The sequence below is a fragment of the Lethenteron reissneri genome, chromosome 34 (genome assembly GCF_015708825.2).
Source record: "Lethenteron reissneri isolate LAM-NWPU_2019-01 chromosome 34, ASM1570882v1, whole genome shotgun sequence".
Lineage (NCBI taxonomy): Eukaryota > Metazoa > Chordata > Hyperoartia > Petromyzontiformes > Petromyzontidae > Lethenteron > Lethenteron reissneri.
Window position 1 is genome coordinate 2,692,129 of NC_083812.1, and position 23,911 is coordinate 2,716,039.

General features: G+C 45.5%; 1 protein-coding gene across 1 annotated transcript in view; it reads right to left on the reverse strand.

Moving 5' to 3' along the window:
• The window catches only part of LOC133350544 (tetraspanin-15-like), a 41,481-nt gene that overhangs the window by 13,171 nt on the left and 4,399 nt on the right, over positions 1–23,911 (reverse strand). The window contains exons 2-4 of the mRNA XM_061564975.1: positions 13,051–13,236; positions 9,187–9,261; positions 2,090–2,185 (exon numbers count right to left, since the gene is read on the reverse strand). Coding sequence (XP_061420959.1) covers positions 2,090–2,185; positions 9,187–9,261; positions 13,051–13,236 — 357 coding nt within the window. The remainder of the gene's footprint in view (positions 1–2,089; positions 2,186–9,186; positions 9,262–13,050; positions 13,237–23,911) is intronic.

Consider the following 23,911-nt stretch of genomic DNA (forward strand, 5'->3'; position numbering starts at 1 on the left):
TGGTGATTGATATCTGAACTGGTCGTTAGCCCCTGCCCCGTTCACCAACCTGTATTTACCAGCGCGGTGAAGTATGGGTAAACATTTCCCCAGAATCCCACAGCATAGCTAACCCATGGTTACAGCACTCCACTTCTCCCTCCCAAGATTGGACATACTGTACATTTTACACACACACACAAACATCACTTTCCATTTTCAATGCATACACTCCATCTCTGCACTCTGGACGTGTGGCACAGCAGTAGAGTGAGCGGCTTGTAATCGGAAGGTTACAAGTTAAAATCCTGGTTGTGGATTGATTCAGCCCATCATGCCCCCTCTGGGTGTCGATACAATTAATACGACTCCTGCAGGGAAGTCAACAGTGCTTGACGGATGGTTAGACTTACCATATCAATGTGGAAATGCTAACATCCAGTATTACGAAGAGCACTGCTTCAAAGGCCACTCGAGGAGGAAATCACTGCGGACCGTGTCATTCCTCGTCTCAGGGGCGCCGAGAAAGCGCGCACCGCATCGGGCAACTCGCACAGCGCTCTCTCCGCAGCTGAACAGGTGACTCAACCCGTTCTCGCTGGCACGCGGCCACATTGCACTGGACTCGCAGTGGCAGCTGTTAACAGCCAGCGCACCTTCCCCACAGCACCGGAGCAGAGGGCACTAACGAGAACCTGCTGCGCCACTACTCTTGAATAACGAGACAAATAAAGGCAGCGACGAGTGGTCACGAAGGGCCGCGTGCGGCAGCCCTCCCTCGTGGAGCGAGGGCTTGCATTCTGCACGGGCGCGGCGCGTGACGGCCCGGTGCCATGCGCGAGGGCCCTGGTGTGACACGCGTGACGGCCCTGGTGTGACATGCGTGACGGCCCGGTGCCATGCGCGAGGGCCCTGGTGTGACACGCGTGACGGCCCTGGTGTGACGCGTTAGGGCCCCGGTGTGACACTCGAGGGCCCGGTGCCACGCACGAGGGCCCTGGTGTGACGTGTGACGGCCCGGTGCCACGCGCCAGGGCCCCGTGCGACGGGCGCTCGTACAACGCGGGCTTCGAATGTTTCAATTGAACTTTTAAGAGCGAAGCGACGTTACGCGTGTATTGCGTCGTCGCAAGATCAAAGCTTTGAAGGTTTTTCTCTTTGGTCCTCTCATCAACTTCAATGGCCATCATTACCATGAACCATTAACATGCGATGGCTTTGTAGCAGATGAATAATTTGGTCTGAACAGCTGTGGCGAAGTCTGGTCAAAGGACTCTAGTGACTGACACGGCGTGGTCAGGCCTTCATCCAACAGTGGATCGATCAAGGGTTGTACATTTTCATATTTTATGAAATACATTGCCTGGGAGCTTTGGGGGGATGATACATTTATAGTGCTTTGTCAATCCGCTGTTGCATGAATGTTTTACCAGACCTCGTTGGTTGTGGGAGTTATTCAAGCATACATCACCACACCGATTCAGATATCACTTGCCGCTGACGTTAGCCGAGGCCGGGAATCAAACTTAGGTCACCACGTTCATGGTGAAGTGTGCTAATCACTATGCCACAGCTCTCGCTAAGCACCACATAACAGCGAAGAGTCAAGGGCAGGCTGTCTGTTCACAAACAGCAAACAGTTTTCCAAATGTTACCAATAATGGACTCATGTTGATCAATGGGAATGGAATCTCTCACAGGGAAAAAAAAAAAACATCAAGTAGCTAGTTTCAAAAACCACGACATTGATATATTAGTACCTCCAATTAGCGCTGTTGTCCAAGTACGGTATGAAAGAAGTTCTACAACATACAACTATTCTTCACATTGTTATTACGTACCAAAATCTCGGCTTAGAAGTTCAGCGGACGAACCCGAGCACTCTTGCACATGGCCATCCTGTGCCGTCTAAACCATTAAATTGCTCGCCGTACAGCCAGCCGCATAAAATAATGGCCCCAAAGAGATTCACGTTCTGCACAGCACTTAGTGGCAGACCATTTCAAATATTTTAAAGTCTTTGAGATAATCATTGACCATTATGCTCCGTCTTAAACTTTTAGACGGAACAATCCGTTTGCGAGAAAGACTTCTGTTGTCGAAACGGCACCTTGTGCTGAACGGAATCCATGATGTTCTTGAAATCCAGGTCGTCGTAGTAATTCTCAATCCCCTTCCGGATGTTGTCGTTAATAAAGCCTTGGGTCTGCGCACAACAATAAAAAGGAGAAATATTGCGTGATTACAGGCCAATGTTATGTGCTCACACCGGCGAGCTCCCGGACTCTCCATTTTTAAAAATAAGATGGTGTGCGGGTAACCGTGAAGCCAGCACGGTTGAAATTCTCGGCGCTTTCAATTATTATTGCGGGGAAACGCACGGAGGCACGAGGATGCCGAGATCGGGGCAGAGAAACGTCCACGCAATACCGAAGCGAGCAGGCAGTGGAAGCGTATGATGTGCAAATAGCGCTTAAACGCCGCTTGCATAAAGAGTCACGGACTTTCTGCTCCATTCATTAACATACGTGGAGGAATGTCAATCATGCTTAAACGATTTGTCCTGTCCTGGAGATGTCACTCACATTTAGAGAACCCCACCACCCCCTGAATGAATACTTGGCAACAAGTATATCGCTGTTGTACTCAATTGGTATGTTTACATATTTTATTACTATAAATAAATCTTAATTACAGAGGAAGCTGCACAATTTGTATTTGCGTTCATAATGAAAATGCATTTCCTTCCAAATTCTCAGCATCCCAACAGTGTTCCCCTGCAGAAGATATTTCCAGTCTCACCGGGCTTTCGCCTGCTACAGCACATGGTACCAGCAGCGACTCAGACTTCTGTCACGCGGAAAATATTGCAATGTCCAGAAGTCTCGCGTGCTCACCAATGTGACACAGGAAGAAGGGAATACGTCCTTGAGACAATGTTAAAGAAGGACAACTGCAGCGGTTCAAGCTCGGGAATGAGCCTGGACGTGACCTCGTATTAGGCAAAGCTGCGCACACAAATGGAGGGAAAGGGGAAGCAGGCAAAGACAGAAAGCCTCGTGGATAGGCATACATAGAAGAGGCTGTATTGAAATGTAAAAGAGCAACAGACCTGATTAAAGAAAGAGATATGTGGCAGACATTTTGTTTGGCCTCATCATCATCAATGCGCCGAAGGAAGAGGGCAGATGATTACGATGCAATTCGATAAAAGAAAAGTAGTTCTCGTCTCGTAGATATGTCCCCAAAGCCGCATATTCCGGGTTGTCGGAGATGAGTTGGAAGGTTTGGTAATGAGATTTTTTTTAGTTACAGTCAAACTGAATTTCGAACTCGTGGGAAGACAGCCGAGGGCACACAGCTCTGCGTAGTTATCTGCATGACACGAAACCATTTCGTTTTTAGACCGTGTCTCCAACGAAGGGCTGGGGCCCTCTGGCGAAGGTGAACGTGTGGAATGAGCAGGTGGTGGTTAATAGGCGAGCAGATGTAAGGTCACGTCAGCAATCCCCTTTGCACACAACAATTCCAACTACCGTGTACGAAGATTGGTGGCCTTACACTGCTCAGCCTAATTCAATAGCATTATCCCATTAAGTTTTAATTAATTTTCATACAGGGCTGTGAGATATGTAAAATTAATGATTTTATTTTTTTACCTAAATAATAAAATTGCATTAATAATGCAGTCTGCTAAATTATTTAAACAATGGGAACCAAAGTTGAATCGGAGAGCCTTGTAAATGGGTTGCCCCTGCTCAATGCATTCTACTGCAACAAGCTTAACAGTCATTATTATGCAATAAACAATTACTTATTGTGCAGCATTCAATTAACAGCGGTGTTAATGAAGCCAGCAAATACAGTGAACTATAGATATGTGGCATAGTAAGTTGGCTCTCTCCTCAGCCTTGAGTTTGTCTGAAACGATTTCAAGATCGCTTTGACCACTGTAATTGTGCAGCTTAATGGCAATGCCCAGGCAGTGAAGGTCACAGAGGTGAACTCTGCAGCAAAAAACATTGGCAGGGATTTTATTAAACCTAGTTTGTACGTATGTTGAACTTCTTTCGCATCGTACGTAGCCACCCGTGCTAATCGGAGGTGTCGTTTTAAAGTCAACGAGTGATTGAATTAGGCAAACGAGTTGCGCGGCTTCGGTGGGACATTTGTGCAGAAGGGCCCTGGTTGCCGAGACAGACATCGGAATAGTGCCCACGAGTCTGGCGACCGGGGGGGAAAGACCGACGATCAGATGTGGGGAAGAACTTGGGGTATGTGGAGCGTTGACGGAGTGCGGAGGCATCTACGGACATTGGCCACGATGGCATCTTGATCTTGACAGTCAAAGGAAGTCTTTGCACAGTTACAGGTCGATCGCAGCCAGAAAAGATGTTCATGCCACAGTGGATGGCAGCCATTTACCAATACAGCATCCCCACTCCGTGCTATTGTCGACAGTCGCAAGCACTGATTCAAGAATAAATAATGTTGTAATTACCGGCAAAAGTCGTACTAGAAATATAAATGCTGTGGGTTTCCTTTACAACACACCGGTGTGCTGGACTAGTAACGAATTAGCATGTTTTGTTCACGTGACAAACCTCACTAATTGGCTGTGTCGGGTGGTGGCAGGTTTGACGGCACATTTATATTTACGTGATTTAACAGAAAAAACCTATCATTGATATTGGTCACCAAAGCAGACTACGTTCTAAATAATGTATTTTTCTCATTCGTATTATAACTCTTTAGGTCTTAATCTTGATTTGAAGCTTTCGTGACTGCAGGAATCCATACTGTTTGGTTCTTTCGCTAAAGTCACGTAGGTAGAAAATAAAATAAATCACGACGTTTGGGCCGCAACACAAGCGTCCGTCAACAGGTGGGAAAGCATGGTCTGCTGCTGAGGCAGACTGTTTTAAAAGGTTTGAAATGGGTGTAGCCCAAGGGTCATAAATAAGTAGCCAGGGTGAGTGATGTTAACGTGAGAAATTAGCATGTAACTGTAAGATAGGAGAGCGGCCTCCTCTACGAGGGCACGGAAGTGGCTATGTTATTGTGAGAGATTAGCATGTTAATGTAAGATCGGAGAGTGGTGCAATCCAAAGGCAAAAGGACATGTGAGCATGAGAGATCTTTAGGTCTTGTTTGAATGCTGTTCTTTTCTCCCACTTCATGAGCCTAGATGTAACATGAACACATCCATTCACATGTAAATTGGCATTAATCGTAAATAAAGTTACTTTGCACGACTTGGTGAGCGCAAGGATGAATATGAATCGACGATTATTTCATTGCTGAGAGGATGGGACCTGGGGGTCGAGGGGGGGGGGCGAGAGGCGGGCCAAGGGACCCGGTACCATTTTAAAACGACGACAACAACAACCATGAGTTGAGTAAACAAAGTGCACTGTAGAAAAAGTGGGAGAAACAACGAAGCGTAACGTCTCGCAAAGTCTAATGAAAATCAAAAAGAGCAATAATAATAACCACGTATTTGCATATCTCTCTGTGCGGCGCGCAATCATTTGTAACGCCCGCGTGCGCAAACAGGCGACCGGGGAAGCAAGCAGATGCACGTGAAATATGCAAAATCCGAACCTCGAGCCCGTCTCATTATGCAAATGATTAGGCCCGCGCGTGGCAGCATTTGCTCGCGTTCGGTTATTTATGCACCTCCCCCCACTCAAGGCCAAGACATCCCAGCAGGCGGATTACCACGACAGAAGCAGCCCAACTTCCGTGGAAATTTTGGAGAAGCTATTTTAACGTGGACACAGTCGATTTAGAAGTTTTTTTTTTTTTCATTTGAATTAACATCCATCGAAGGGCACCCAATTTTAAATCTTCGAGTTGACACTCCCACTGGCTCGGTCCACGGTTTAACTATAATGGAAAAACGCACAAAAAGCAGCCGAAAAGGTAAATGGAAGTGGGTAAAGGCATCAATGTAGCCCTCCTCCGATACCTCGTTTAATACCCCTTGACACTGGCACACCTGAGCTGTGACATTTCCCGCACCTCCTATTAATGCGGTTGGCCACGTACTGCGTGAAAGAAGTTCACCATACATATACACATACATTGCGTGGCCCTCATGGCACGGGTGATTTTTTCACTCTGCCATTTGCCGAGTCGAGCGAGATGTAAAAAAACTGTGATACGCAATGCCTCTTGTGAGACGTCTCAATCTGCCTCAGGGCCATGCAGGGGCCAGGGGCAGGGTTAATCATTTCCGTCACGCGTTGCGGCAGTCGGAGCACTTGGACATTTGATGCCGATGTCAAACGTTCATTTGCACGTTTAACACGTAGAGGCTTTCGCGACAAATATGAATCTTAATAAAGGTAGGTTTTTTTGAGGTTAGTGGTAACTAATTGGTACGTTGTGTTTACGTGACAAACCTTACTAATTGGCTGCATCGGATGGTGGGTTAACGACACATTTATATTGACGCGATCTAACCTCAGAAAAAACCTTTATTTTCATTTGCACGTGATGCCAATGGCACGGCCCAGCTCTTGCATCCGAGATCTTAACTACCTCGCCTGGTATACAGGAAGTCGTGGGTTGAATCCCGACCTTGACACCAAAATATTTTGAGTTTGCATATCTCTATCCCCGTGGTGGCGTGTATATTTTTATCCTGGTCCTCCGGTCTTTCCCTCCAGAGTTAGAATCAACGTGCATTTAGAGTATTTGACTGCTAGAAATTTCCACGCGAGCAGCCACTTCGTTAAGCCCTAATCTGTGATGCCCAGGTCACGTCTGAAAATGGAGATATGTAGCTCAGTGGGCCTTACCTAGTAAAATAAAAAATTTAATTAAACAACTGGTGCCTCCTGAACTGCGCCGCACCGACTCGGCATGGCCGCGGTGCTCCTCAGTTCGACAGCAGAGAAGAGGTTTTTTTTGTTTAACAGAGTCGACTATTTTTCACAGGGGGGGGTCCGCCCGCCCTCGATGGGTTTTTGTTTGATTGCGGCGGAAGCTCCATTGAACGCACGTGCAGGCGCGCAGCTGCGTGGTCACGCGCACGCCACAGAGCCACTTTAACTCGAGCAACTAGACCCCCACCGCCAACCACGCTCATGGTAGAGCGAGCCCTGGTGTTTCACAAGCTGCAGCAGATGGCAACGATCGCGTTACGCAGTGCTTACCACGTAAAAGGTACGATTCACATTGTCCGTAAAAATGTGGAAGATTCATTTAAAATTAATAATGATGACTTCTGTTTATTCAGGAAAACCTCTCAAGAGTTGTTTTTAGGATGGCCCTGCTTACACCAAATGTTTGGCAATTTCTGCTAATGATTATCTGGCATCTCAGATGGAATAAACAATGAACAACCCACTTTCTATACTGCCACCTCGCCATTCACCAAGAATATGCCCCTCGCCATGCTCTTTGGCCCACATTTCAGCATCTGCTCCATTTTCTTTATCAATATCCACGTTTCTGATCCTGATGCAGTCGGAGATAATAAGATAATATACACCGATTAAGAAAACATTCCTTCTGAGGCACATTGGTTTGTTTGCTTTTTATTTTTAGGTTCAGTTTCCCAAAAGCACTCCACACTACACGTTATGTAAATGACGTTGCTTTGTCAATTACAGCTGGTCTGGCTGAACTACACGGTCAGTAAATAAAATGTAATGATCAGGGCAAGTGGTGGCCCAGAGGCAAATCAATTGGACAATTCTAAGAAAGGTTTCACCGACATACTTTCTACTCAGTGTTGCGAGCGAACCTATGAATTTTACGTATGCTTTGGCAGGACACATCGCTCGAAGGTTTGAGGACCGGTGGTCGAGACTAACAATAGAGTGGAAGCCAAAGGAGAGGCCACACCTGAGAGTACGTCCCCTGGAGAGACGGAGCAATGAAATCAATTTATACACGGGTGCAAGATGGATTGCTGCATCGCAAGACCAAAAGCGATAGGTACCGGCACGTAGGAAGACATTCATCCAGCAGTGAATTGATCATGGCTGATAATGTTGAGGATTTCTACACTTTGAGATGTTATCCACCACGGGAAACAAAGTGTGAAGGTGTCCATTGCCAAATGCTTGCTACAGCATGGCTGCTTGAGCCCCATATAATCTATTTACATCGCTAATTTGTGCGGAGCAAAAAAGGGTGGGAAAATCTTCCCTTGTCCTACAAATGATGTACAGATTTTTTAAAAAACATGTTACAGGCGAAGATTCATCAGTCGGTGGTGTCTCGTGTAGTAGCGAAATGGATTTTCGTAAGACATGTGGGCTGCACTGCTAATTTAGAACACCGCTTGTATTTTTAACTCGCCGATTCATCTGCCTTTTATGGCTTAGCGCGTGAAACAGCCAGACGGCAATGGTCCGCTCAGAAACGCTGTCGCTAATAGAACGCATGGGAAAAGCACAGTTGACAAACGTGGTCCAGGCTGCACGGTGGTCAGGAGATGGCAGTTGAGCAATTGACTCTTAATTCCATCACTGTCGAGATTTGAACGCAAATCCCCTTTCGTACGCATCATGGGTTTCCTCTCCCCACGAACTGCAGGAATCTCATGAAAAATAGTCTTGAGAGTCATTGAGACTAACTCGGTAAATATAGGGAATTGTTTTCTTTCTATTAGCATTCAGCGCTCACTTTAATGCGAAACACGTCGCTACAGACAGTAGATAAAAAGCACGGGCTTTGCTTTGCGAGTGAGCAAGATTACTCTGTTAATTGCGCACATTCTTTAATATTCAGCCATAACTTATCGTCTAATTCCTTTAAAGCTGCATTACCCCAACCTCCCCCCCCCCCCCAAGGCCAGCTAGCCACTAATGGCGGTTCCAGGATTATCTTTTGGGCCTTGACCCACCTCTGTCAGTGAAATAAAGATTTTCCATTTCAAATCCAAGCCACTGGGCGTTTGGTTGGGAGCGCATAAGCGGCGCCGCAGCATTGCTCCGAAAGAGACACTTAACCCGTGGCCGCATCTGCAGTTCACGCCGTTAAAGTTTTTCGTGACCTCAAAGGATCTCACGGCACCGCTTCGACCAGAACTCATCTGTGGCCGATGTAACCGCCCCCACGTCTCAGGTTCTCTCACGCCTGCGACCACGAAAACAGGGCTTCCGCGCTTAATAAGCACAATACATTGCGGGGAACAAACGACTCGACCCCACGGGGGCATCTGATTATAGCCGCGGCTCGCGCACGTACCGAGTTGCGGAAGACCAAAGCCACGATCCCGCCAATGAGCTCAATGATGAGGCCCAGTATCATGGTAACCAGGAACTGTCAATAACAGAAGAGGAGTGGGTGTGGGGACGGGGAGTAGGAAGAATGGGAAATGAAAATGGACAAAAAAAATAGGTTAGCGGTCAGAGTTCAAATCAAGCATTCAACATTTGACACCGTTAATGCCATGTAAAGCAGGAGATCAAGGCTATAGAACGTGTTCATTGAGTTCAATGATGGGCCCCCCGTGCATGTGTGGGTGGGTGCAGTTGCTACCAGGGTTACCGGGGAAAATGAGACGGAATAGAAACACTCGGGAGGCCAGAGTTCAAATCGAGCATCGGCACTTGAAATTGTTAATGCCATGTAAAGCGGTGAGACAGGATTTCGCTGGGATGCCTCGCTGGAGCTCAGCAATAAGCCCCGGGTGTCGCGAGCTTCAACAGACATGGAGGGATGATGGGGGAAATTACCAACGGCAAAAAAAAATCCCAGCACATTATTGCAATGAAACAATAATAGAATTTTCAAATGTTTTTTGGTGCAAAGGTAGCCTTGAAAACGCATTGCGGAGGCGTGTGTGAGATGAACAATGACACATGGAGGCACTTACACATGCATTCACATATATGCTTATAAAACCAAGGCAAAGATACCCCGTGTAGCCGTACAGACATCTTGGGCAAGTTCAAGTTAGTGAGCACCTGACGATATGTAAGAAGGGGCGGAGTAGCCAGCACCACACCGGGTTCTGATATTTGCAATATGCAGCAGGTAACTCATGAGGCTGATTCCACGTAGGGGAGGCTCCGGAGAGGTTAAGCTACAACTTTTCACTCACGTCACCCATGGCCATGAATTACAACCAGGTGTTCAGGTTCAGAGAGCAGTGCCATGCCATTGCGCCACACCACCTCCACCCCGCCCCCACACAAAGACAAAAGATCTTCCGTATAGCCTTAACAGATCATTGGGTCAAGTGCTGTTCGCGAGCACCTATGAAGGCTGGCATGGCACACGAGGGGGTGGGTGGCCAGTACCGTGCCCGGCGACCTTTGTCTCCCCAGTGGCAATGTTTACACATCGCACCAAGTACTCACTTGGGGCCGAGTCGACCTAGGGGAGGCCCTAGGACCGATTCAAATAATCGTCACCGATGTTAGCCGTGAGCGGAAATCGAACTCGGGTCGCCGGAGTTGATGGCGCATTGCACCACCCGCGTCCACCCCGCCCACACACACACATCCACCCACACACAGACATCCACCCACACACACACAGACATCCACCCACACACACACACACAGACATCCACCCACACACACACACACAGACATCCACCCACACACACACAGATATCCACACACACACACACAGACATCCACACACACACACACAGACATCCACCCACACACACACAGACATCCACCCACACACACAGACATCCACCCACACACACAGACATCCACCCACACACACACAGACATCCACACACACAGACATCCACACACACAGACATCCACACACACAGACATCCACCCACACACACCAGACATCCACCCACACACACACAGACATCCACCCACACACACACACAGACATCCACCCACACACACACACAGACATCCACCCACACACACACACAGACATCCACCCACACACACACCAGACATCCACCCACACACACACACAGACATCCACCCACACACAGATATCCACACACACACACACAGACATCCACCCACACACACACAGACATCCACCCACACACACACAGACATCCACCCACACACACACAGACATCCACCCACACACACACACACAGACATCCACCCACACACACAGATATCCACCCACACACACACACACAGACATCCACCCACACACACAGATATCCACCCACACACACACAAACATCCACCCACACACACAGATATCCACCCACACACACAGACATCCACCCACACACACACAGACATCCACCCACACACACACACACAGACATCCACCCACACACACAGACATCCACCCACACACACACACACAGACATCCACCCACACACACAGACATCCACCCACACACACACAGACATCCACCCACACACACACAGACATCCACCCACACACACAGACATCTACCCACACACAGACAGACATCCACCCACACACACACACAGAGATCCACCCACACACACACAGACATCCACCCACACACACACACAGACATCCACCCACATACACACAGACATCCACCCACACACACACACAGACATCCACCCACACACACACACAGACATCCACCCACACACACACACAGACATCCACCCACACACACACACAGACATCCACCCACACACACACACAGACATCCACCCACACACACACACAGACATCCACCCACACACACACACAGACATCCACCCACACACACACACAGACATCCACCCACACACACACACAGACATCCACCACACACACACACAGAGATCCACCCACACACACACAGACATCCACCCACACACACAGACATCTACCCACACACAGACAGACATCCACCCACACACACACACAGAGATCCACCCACACACACACAGATATCCACCCACACACACAGACATCTACCCACACACAGACAGACATCCACCCACACACACACAGACATCCACCCACACACAGACATCCACCCACACACACAGACATCCACCCACACACACAGACATCCACCCACATACACACACACAGACATCCACCCACACACAGACATCCACCCACACACACACAGATATCCACCCACACACACAGACATCCACCCACACACACACAGATATCCACCCACACACACACAGATATCCACCCACACACACACAGATATCTACCCACACACACACAGACATCCACCCACACACACACAGACATCCACACACACAGACATCCACACACACACACCTTAAACATATTTGTCTGAGAAAACAGCAAGCTGAATGAACTCCTTTGGGACCTCAGAATGACGACCTTTCGAACCCCACTGCTCTTGCTAAACAAACACCATTCACAATTGACCCACAATCCACATCCATCGCTTCACACTGCGTGGAGCAGCAACATAGCAGAAGAATTCTGGTTCCAAACAATGAGACGCTGCTGAGGAATGTGTTGCCTTGGAAATAAAATGTATATACTATTGTTACTGAGTGAACAGAATACAATTGTTATTTACTTTTTTACATGGAAAAAGTTCAACATTTAAATGTGCAGCCCTTCAATTGCCTGCTCATGCCTGTAATTCCAGAAAGGCCTCTACCAGAGAGAGCTCTGGACAGCCTCTCTAGAGGGTATTTGGCCTACTCTTTCATGCTGCCCAGACGTGTTGGAAGATATGGAAGTACCCACACTTTACCCCACCACACGCATCCTGCCGATCGCCTGTGCTGTGCCCATGTATTCTGCCGTGTGGACAGAGGGCTGGGGTGTTTCAATAACTTGACCCATTGTTTAAACTGCCGAGCCAACAACCTCCGGATTGCAAGTCCAGTGTGCTAACCATTACATCATGACTGCACAAATAATGGAAAGATACAAATCCTACCTTCGTTATTAACAGTGCCTTTAAAAATAGACTTACACAGCTGGATGTGCACAACATCATCCAATCGTATAGACTCCCTGACCTACAAAAATCCAGGCCACGTCCCAAGGGGCAGCGAGGGGCGAGCGAAACCTGTGGGACGTGGATCTGAGGCTCGGAGGGAAGGGATGGAGTGGGACAGGGGGTGGGGGTTGGGGCCACGATTGCGGAACAGAGGAAGCAAATCGGTGGCAACGGAGGAGGAGGAGGAGCGGCCTCACGATCTTGAGCAACGTCAAGTTGTCCCGGAGTGCCCCGAGCAAGCCGAGGAAGGAGACGATGAAGAGCACGGATCCCGCCAGCAGCAGGAGGATGGCTGGCGCCAGGAACATGCCGCTCATGGTGCGCGAGCGCTGCCTCTCCACCTCCGCGTAGGCGCCCAGGCACAGCAGCAGCACGCCCAGCAGCTGCGGGCAACGGCGGCACGGCACAGGCAGGGCCAGGGTTAAACGGCGATGAGCACGGTTGGCAACGTACGGTGCGAAAGAAGTTCAACATACGTACAACATACACAATACATAGACAGGGGTTCATGTTCTTGGGTTTTTTCGGTAAAGTCATGTAAGTAAAAAAATTTTAATTTAAATTAATGAAAGTAAAATAATAATAAAATAAAAATCACGACGTTTCGGAGGCAACACAAGCTTCCGTCTTCAGGTGGAACCGTCACAGCACGATTGCTGATACAGCAAGCGATTGCTGATACAGCAAGCGTGCTGAAGACGGAAGCTTGTGTTGCCTCCGAAACGTCGTGATTTTTATTTTATTTTTATTAATTTTTTTACCTACGAAAAAACCCAAGAATATGAATACTTGCAGTCACGAAAGCTTCAAATCTAGAGTTCATAGACAGGGGCTTTGCGGGTTTGCAGCACAGGGCTTCAGATTGTGCACGTCCCCCCAAAGCCAAAACAATATAAATAGAGTGCTTTATATAATGGTTGAAATGTAATAGAGCACTGTAGCATTACGATAAACCTACAGCTAAATTGGTCATTAAAGCCACGGCACCGTTATGTGCATTAGCTGCCATTGGGGGGGGGGGGGGGGGGTTACGTAAGCTAAACTAAACTATGTTCCATGATGTTTCATTATGTTATGGGTGCAATATAAATGCAAGTATCGTTAGCATTACTCCTAATACTGCCAATTATGCGCCAGAAAATAATATTTTTGGTTTTGCTGTGAACTTTGACTTTTGACTTGGAATTTGTATGTCACATTTCAAAGCTGCAACTGAAATAGCCGAAGTAAATAATAATGGAGTATACTCTTAGGTTTTTTCGGTAAAGTCATGTAGGTAAAAAATAAAATGAAAATTAATAAAAGTAATAATAGAAATAAAATAATAAAAATCACGACGGAGACTTGTGTTGCCTCCAAAACGTCGTGAATTTTATTATTTTATTTCTATTATTACTTTTATTAGTAAAATTTTATTTTTTACCTACGTGACTTTACCGAAAAAAACCTAAGAGTATGAATCCTTGCAGTCACGAAAGCTTCAAATTTATCATTAATAATGGAGTGTTCAGCGCTGGGCAGCAGGGTGGTAAAACAGTCAAGGGGAAGGAGTTCAATATCCAAAGAGGCCCCCCCCCCCTACCCAACCCCCCCGCTAATCTACAACAGCCACAGGACCCTCACCAACATTGGCAACGAGGCATGGGTTAAAGCAGCCGGTAGCGGCGGCAGCAGCAGCAGGTCTGCCTGTCGTGCGCACCCAAAATCGGACGATCTAAATTCAGCACAGGCCAGGGTGTGCCGCGTTGATGCTTCGCGATGAATGAGAAGAGACAGGCGAATTTGACAACATCGTCGGTAGTGAACAGACTGCTCCCCCAACTACTCCCCCCACCTCCCCTCCTGGATGGACGGTGTGTACAAAAGGGGCACCACGGTGGCGAGATATTAACTACCTCGCCTGGTATACAGGAGATCGTGGGTTCTATCCTGGCCCTGACGCTTGCTGTATATGTGCAGTGTGCATGCTCTCTCTCTCCCTGTGGCCACGTGGATCTTTCTCCAGGTCCTTCCGGTTTTTCCCCCCATATTTAGAAATATGCGTATAGAGTATTTGGCAGCTATACATTTCCACATGATGAGCCACTTTTGTTGAGCTATCATTTGTGGCCAGGTCGCTTCTGAAAAAGAGCGATATACCTCAGTGGGCCTTGTCTGGCAAAATAAAAAAAAAAAGTTTCGTTTTTAGTAAAAAGCCACAAGCCACTGAGCCCCGAGTAGTCGTGAGAGTTTGAGTGATCATTGTGATTCTTTACAGAACGGTAAATGTTTTAAAGGTACCCATTTTTATTAAACATAAGCACCAATATTTCATACACAGATGCTCACTCATGGTAATCGGTGACCATTTGTAAAATGGCTGCCATGGCCATAATTAAGACTTATTTGCAAAGGAACCTATATCCAAAAAATTGCATAGTTAACTAATCTGTTTACTACAATGTATGCTTTCATCATCACAATTCTGTATTTTTCACACATCTGTTAGATTAAGGGCGAGAGCGAAGTGAGGTGGTGGCAATAATTTTTTTCAATTTGCAATGTACAACGCGAGAGAACAGTTAAGTGTGCACTCGATGGCCAATATGAGCTGGCTAAGGATGTGAAAACTATCAATCGTTCAATTACGTCGTATTGGACACACCTGACACGGCCACTCAGGGGAACTTGGGTTGGCGTGGTTCACTAATCAAAGTGGAGTTTAATTCATCCCCGTGTCTTCACACCATGGCCCAAGGGCTTGGCCTCAGAAAGGCCCAATTTGTTAACCTCGTCAGACTAGCGAAGGAAAGACAAAGAGTTCCACAGAACCCCGAAAACCTTCCAATGTCACAGCTCAACAATTTGCCGCAGACACGTTGATGCGTACCGTAACTTTTCTGTTCAGATAGATGAAATCAAGTTTCCATTAATTGGATATTTCAACTCGCAATGGGTACCAATGTTGCACCCTGCTGATTGGCTCACAAATACGTTGATTTTGGTCAAAGTAATCCCAGTGCACTGTTAGATTCCTTAATACGGCTACATCCTAAACATTCCAACGCTGACTTTACCATCAACACCATAACCATCTTCATCAGCACCAGCAGCAGCAGCCAAATCCACACTCCATCCATCGCGGTTTAATGTAAGACTCATCACGTTGGTGTCAATGCCTTTGATCTAATGCAGGGTTGGGGAACGTCCGGCCCGCGGGCCGTATAAGGCAACGGAATCATTTGGTCTGGCTCTGCCAAGGCAACTACAGGCAGGACTCGAAATTCAAAAAATCTAGGAGCAAACCTGGAAAAGCAGTTGCGAGTAGCAACATCATCAATACCAGCTAACATCACACGCCTCACCAAAGAGAAGCAGTTCCAGCCATCACATTAGGGGCGAGTTAATTAAATGTTTGACCAAATATAACAGGACGATTTTTAAGTTGATAATTTTGTATTACCCGCGAATGATGTTAGAAATATCCAAACGGCCCTTGGCAGAAAAAAGGTTCCCCATCCCTGATCTAATGCAACACTAATCCACTTTCGAAAGGACACCAGCAATCCACAATCAATGCCTTCATTTCACAGCAAAGGGAAGGATTGGCCCATTACCATTCCTCAAAGGGAGTCACTTGGGCCCTCGAGTGATGTTTTGCTCCACTGGGGTACATGCAGCTATATTCTTAGGTTTTTTCGGTAAAGTCATGTAGGTAAAAAAATTAAGTTAATAAAAGTAAAATAAAAGTAAAATAAAAATCACGACGTTTCGGAGGCAACACAAGCTTCCGTCTTCAGGTGGAACCGTCACAGCACGATAGCTGTATCACTTGATAGCTGTATCACTTGATACAGCTATCGTGCTGTGACGGTTCCACCTGAAGACGGAAGCTTGTGTTGCGTCTGAAACGTCGTGATTTTTATTTTATTTTTATTTTACTTTTATTAATTTTAATGTTTTACCTACGTGACTTTACAGAAAAAACCTAAGAATATGAAACCTTGCAGTCACGAAAGCTTCAAATCTAGAATACATGCAGCTAGTCTGGAAATATCACACAACCCTTGGTTTATGTTATAAAGGCTCAGATGAAAAATTAGTGTCTCAAAGCCCAACTTGTTTCATTATTAAAGCGCTACGTGAAAGTTAGCTTGCAGGTTGAGTGGCAGTTGGGCCAAGGTAACCCCCACCCCCCCCCCGGGTATCTTGTGACCTGAGGGGTGGACCCCGGCTAGGGGCGGAGTGAGCCCCGACTCGGGGTATAAAAGCCGGCCCTCTCAAAGGAACCGGCAGTTGTCGCCCACTCGAAGAACTCAAGCCCATGGGGGAATAGGACACGCTGGCCGGATATCGGGTGGAAGGGGCCCGTACCCCTTTTGTGCCAGGGACAACTGTTATTGCGTTTATTGTTAACTAGCTTTACTACCCGACTTTGCCCGGGACTTGGATTCACCACGCCTGGCAGCCTTTGTCTCCCCAGCGGCGATGTTTACGCACCACACCAATTACTCGTTTGAAGCGGAGTCGACCTAGGGGAGGCCCAGGACCGGTTCAAATAATCGTCACCGGTGGTGGCCATGAGCGGGAATCGAACTCGGGTTGCCGGGTTCGTTGCACAGCGCCATAAGCACTACGTATGCGCGGGTCACATGACAGATTTGACGTCACAGCTCACTTGCCGTGCAAAAAATATATGCATTATTGAGCTCCCCCCACCCCCCCCCCAAAAAAAGTGTATTTTTATAATGTTTGCATAGTGTACAGTCTGGAAAGTACCCACATGGCAAATTTTAAGCTTGTTGCATGTCAGGAAGTACGATAAACATTTTGAAGACACACATAATCACAATTTTGCCTTTTATATACTGTATATGGAGATAAAAGTGTTGCCTCCAAGAGGAAGTCTCCTACAAGTTTGCACCCATGGCACAAGCATTGTGAATTTTTCATATGTAAGCTCAGTTGCTGTTGAGCTCAAGGAATACTTTGGCCAAAGTTTTATAAACATCACAGCAAATTCCAGACTCTAAAATAACTCGTAAATGTAAGTGTCGAACTTAAATATTCTGCAAAAAAAAACCACATAATTGGGAAATCATTAAATGTGCTTACCATGTCTGATCTCCCAACACTCTTAGCAATGCTGAGCTCTTGCAAGTATAGTGTGGGGCAAAACTACCGTAAGAGTTATTTTACAAGGCAGGAGAGGTTGAATGATGAATGCTGATCCCAGATAATCAATGAGATTAAAAAGACCACGGCCTTCGCCTCCAGACTCTGTCACGTTCAAGTTGTAAGTGTAAACTATTTAACGAAGTGAAAACTCAAGAGAACAACATAGCGTATCATTTGCAGGCATAACCAGAGTCAACATAACGACAAACGCCAACTAATAAAACCAACTGAAGTACAGCAATCGGGAGGATATAAATCTAAACAAAAATACTCAGACTGTGAGCAACTTGTATACACACTCCGTTTCTACAACCATCGTAAAGCTGGCCCCTATACTTGCTGGCCTATCCCAGGAATGACTCTGCACTGCTCGACTTTTATCCCAATGCATAAAGAACTGAAAGGTTCCGTGGTTACAGCCTCTTCCACGCTGTTACCCCATCTCATTCCTCATACTTTCCTTCTTAGGCTTGAGGGAAGCAATCAGGAGACAAGGCTATCCCTCATGCTTGGGATATGTTATGCTATTCCAAGCATACATCTTTTGTCATTGTCATTTTTTCTTTTTTTCATTACAAAACAATTTGATTCCGAAGTTAACCCAAGTGAGAGATGCCATGGATGGCAGACGTCTCTTTTGCGGTGACCCCGTGAAGTGACAAATATTTGCAAGGGCAGCCCAGTAAAAAGCGTGCAAACTCGCTCAGGAAAGCAAGCCAAGACGGCCCCCACTCACAGTGTGCCAGCTTCTTCTTCTTTCACAGGGGCTGATGTAGATGCAGAGCAACAACAACGATTTCACATTCAGGTTTATCAAGCCAGATGGCCGCGTCAGTAGCAGCGGAGTGAATCGCTGTGATGTCTCCTTCGTATCTGTGCCAGCTAGCTTAGCACTTGGGAAGCTAGGCCAAGGCCCACCTGCTCAATTCACGAGCCAGATCTGTTTAAAGCTTTCGTGACTGCAGGGATTCATCTTCTTGGTTTTTTCTGTAAAGTCACGTAGAAGAAAAATTATCAAATAATAAAAATAAAACCTAATAAAATAATTCTCACGACGTTTCGGCCACAACGCAAGCAGCCTGAAGACGGCTGCTTGCGTTGTGGCCGAAACGTCGTGAGAATTATAATGTTTTTTTTAATTATTTTATTATTTTCCTTCTACGTGACTTTACCGAAATAACCAGTTCACGAGCCAGATCTGCTTGCTGCTCAGTGACGATGGGAACATCCCAAGTAAACATGGAACTTTGGATAAACGTTGGTTCAAATGTTCCAACAACATGATGACGTTGGTACAACACTGCATCACTCTGATAATTTGAAAAGTTAATAACTTCTAAAGTTTCGATTTAACATTCAGACGCTGTCTTTCCGACAAACCTGTTCTTCACCTGAGGACGGCTGCTTGCGTTGTGGCCGAAACGTCGTGAGAATTGTATTTTATTATGTTTTATTTTCATTATTTTATTAGTTCCCTTCTACGTGACTTTACCGAAGGAACCAAGAAGAACTTCTAAAGTTAATTTAGTTTTTAAAGCCATATCGTCACTGTATATCACTTCCGGTTACGTGCTGACATTTAAGTAGTTTTGGTCCTTTTAAACCTGGATGTGCACTTCACAACTCGTATATAAACACGCACAAACGAGAAGTTACATAAGCGGTGTCAATCGCAATGGATTGTGTGACATTGGGCACGGTTGGTGGAAAAACAGAAAAGGAAAATAATTTTATAAACATTGAGGTACCCCCAAAACTATGAGAAAAAAAACCCCACGGGGCTCCCATCCAACTTAACCCGTAGAGTTTCTCATTGAAACCCTCCACACCTCTGTGCCATCAAAGCCAGCACGGACGGAATTGCAGCTTCCAAACAAAGGCCGCACTTCTCGGCGGCGAATCCGAGGAATGTGGTCAGACAAGCGGCAGTTGGAGACGTGACTGCTTCACAACACGATCAAGGGATGGTTTACGCTAGCGATGAGACGATTTGATTGTGAAGATTGCATGGGGAAAAAAAACTTAACCCGTAAAAACAAAGTTTTTCACTATAAATCCTTTATATGCGTGGCATCGGTTTTATTGTATTATTCATTTCTGTTTTTCTTGAGTAAGAGTTTCATTTTATCACATTGGTATTTTAAATAAAATATGAAAAAAAAATTCCTAAAAAGTGGAACATTTTGGGAATTTTTTTTCACGAAAATAAATTGTCACGCATAACGAGTCTGTGTGCAAAATGTCATCTGGATTGGATCACGGGAAGTGGGTTAAAAACGCCCGAAAGATTTGCACGGTCGTAAGCACGCAAGCAAGCAAGCAAGTGAACTTAATATAAAATATTTAAAAAGGTATCGTTTTTTACATCACTCTAACGTGGCATAACGCTAACAACATATTCTGCTTGGATCGCAGTACACTGATGCTCAGAAAAAATATATATTCTGGGATATAACATGTCACACTGGTTTCCAAAACAAATGCACATTTCTTATTGAAGGGAAACAAATAAAGCACTGAATTGAATTTTCCTGCAATATATATTGTGCCTTAGGAAATCCCATTTTTTTTTCTATTCATGTTTTGAAAAAGACAGAGGCAAGTCGAGAAGTTAAACTATTGCATCACAAGAAAAAAGCAGTGCATAATCATCATGCATTCTGTTTATAGCGATCTGGCTGAAAAGGCAATTAAAGTTACGAGATATATAAATGCAGAGGCAATGCAAAGTAACACAACTACGCTCATAATGACGTCTGCTTACGTTCTACAACGAATCATTGAACCTTTAAGCTGTGGTTTGCGTCTTACCTTATTTTTTCCTTGCAAAAAAAAATAAGGGAGCATATTAAATGACATACTATATCACTTGAGTGGTATTTGTATGCACGCTGTTAAATCTATATTTTACTATGCATGATTTAATTAAAAATAAAGCCTTGATTTTAGCTTAAGGTTTATTTACATTGGCAAGACAAAAACTCACATTTAGCAGTTAACAGTGTAAGTGGTTGCTCATGGAAAAGATTTTGACAAGCAGACTTAATACGTAATCTCTATGCCTGTGCAATTATAAAGCTAATTCCACATTTTTCGGTCGTCTTGTTAATGTATATTGCCAGATTTTCCTTGCAAAATACACTTTACGTTATGGATTCCAGACTAGATTGATATTTATATTTTTATATCAAGGGGAAATTCATGTTTAGGAATCGTACAATGATAATAATTTACACCCCTTTATCAATTCACTGTTAAGTTAAAGGCCTTCCCATGCGATGCCGCTCATGGTTGTTTAACCATACTTCACCATATTGGTCAGTGCTGCTTTGAAGAAGGAGCCCCGTATGAACCTTATCGCATAATGTCCGTGATGCAGTCATTTTTAGTCTGTTGATGGTCGACTTTCGGTCTGTCACCACATTGCTGTGTAGCTTATGAAGGGATTAATATCATGCCGGAAGATCACTGTACATTTGCAAAACGTGTTTGTCCATTTTAAGCTGCAACAGTCACTGTACAAACGGGAATACTAACCACGAATTATTTAGACCGTGCATTGTAGATGCTGCAGATTGAACCACACAGTAAATTCCACATTACTGTGCTGGAGACCAGTTTTTGCATATGACTCCTATTGATTAAACAGCTACTGTTATTAAGAGTAACACATAATTAAAAGCAGACTATGGTGCCAGCATTGGGGAGGGCCTCTATGCAATATGCACATATCCAAATGTTTGGTTTCTTTTGACAATTATATTCATGCATTAGCATCACAATACTGAAATGCGTTTGGCAAATTTAAAAGTCACATTTTAAAAGGCAAAAATTATAATAGAAATGCGGAATCCAAAAGGAACCGCCTAATCCACTGCCCAGGAATGAATGGCAGTGGCATAAGGCCCCCTCCATTGTGTGACAAATAAAAACAATAGAGAAATGGTGACATCAATGAACTATTTCACAAGAATAAAATAATGAAGCAGATGCCATAGAAATATTTATCTTAGATTATTATATAACCAAAATTACGACTTTATGGGAAGTGTAGCAGCTGGCAAAGCGATTAGCAGAGGATGCTCTAAACCCGAAATTCTTGAGTTCGATTCCAAGCCACAGAAAACGTCAGTGGCATATGGCATCTGCATCGATCCTGGGTGGCCCTTCAATCAATCTGCACTGACCAGCATGGTCAAACCAACACCACGAAGGACACAGAGTGATAAGGCTAGCAGTGCATTTACAAACTAATTACAATTTATATTCTTGGTTCTTTCGGTAAAGTCACGTAGAAGGGAAGTAATAAAATAATATAAATATAAAACAATCAAAATTGTCAGCAAGAAAAAAATTCTTGCTGTGGATTTCACACCTGATGATGATTGCTTATGTTGCAGTCGAAACGTCGTGAGAATTTTTATTGTTTTATATTAATATTATTTTATTATTTCCCTTCTACGTGACTTTACCAAAAGATCCAAGAATATGAATCCCTGCAGTCACGAAAACTTACCAACACTCGTTTTTGGTTATGCCACTCTGACTTGACGTTTGTCAATCCACTGCTGGATGAAGGCCTCCTCTCCTATTGTGTCAGTTACAGGGGCTGTTTAATCCTACTTCGCCATGCTGGTCAGTGTGGGTTGGATGGGCGGTGCAGTGCGTGAACCGCTGCACCACCACATCAACCCACCAGCGGCTGCGTGTGGCCTCAATTTCATCATTTGCAGCGATTAATGCTGCAATTTCTGGACACGTCATGCGCCTGGACAATCAATTGTCTTGGACGGTACATTCTACCGATGGCGCGAGCGGCCTTGTAAGTGGATTTCAAGAGCATGCATTGTGTGCTACAGTTGATATGGGGAAAAAAAAACATCTTTGCAGAAAGAATTTGGGGATGAGTGGCTTTTTACCCTCTTTCAAATTTCACACGAACGAATAGCAGCCATTTTCCAGGATGGCACATACACATTTGCACACTTCTACACACAAAGCCTTTCTATGCCTCTTGCCAAATTGAACAAATTAATGCCGATATTGTTTCACTTCAGATAACGTCATGCAGGTACATTGCCTATCGCAAATCGCTAAGGAACCACAGACAAGCTGGAAGGCAACCTGGGGGTGACCTGGCACCAGTAACTGCCCAAGCTCTGTGGCCCTCTACACATTAAGATGTTATCAGCCAATGAATGAGTGTTTAAACAAGTGAAAGGAAACCGGTTCACCCAGAGAAAACCCAATCATGTGATGGTACCACACTATCGGCACCTCCGGTTAGCACGAGTGGCTATGTACGGTGCGAAATAAGTTCAACATACGTACACACGTACACATAGAGAAGGGACATTTGATTCGTCTTCACTTTGATACCCACCTTCTCCTGGCAAGTCAAGTTATGCCACTGACGCCCATGGGAAGGGAGGTTCGCAACATTTGTGTGATCCAGCAAAACCCTCACCACCCCTGCACAGTGCTGTATGTTGAGCAAGCACCACCGCTGCCTGGCTAAATATTCATATAGCAGGGCCATTTCATGATGAAAGAGAACACCACCTGGCTGCATTGTTTGATGGTATGCTATCAGTGGTTGCTATACGGAGAGACTGTTCCGCCCATATAAATGTGACACATCCATCAATAACTCAGCACTGCCAATGCATTATGAACAACACTCACTCACCGATTCAGAGAAATGTGTGCGAGCAGTCTTTATATCACCAGGGGCATGTCAACATTAAGTCCAACTGCTCTTTCCCTTATAGATTTTTTATACCCCCCCCCCCCATGCTTGCTGAGAGGCGGAGCGGTGGCGCAGTGGTTAGCACATTGCACTACAAACGTGGGGATCTAAGTCGGATTCCCGGCCACAGCTAATAGCAGTGACGAGTGATA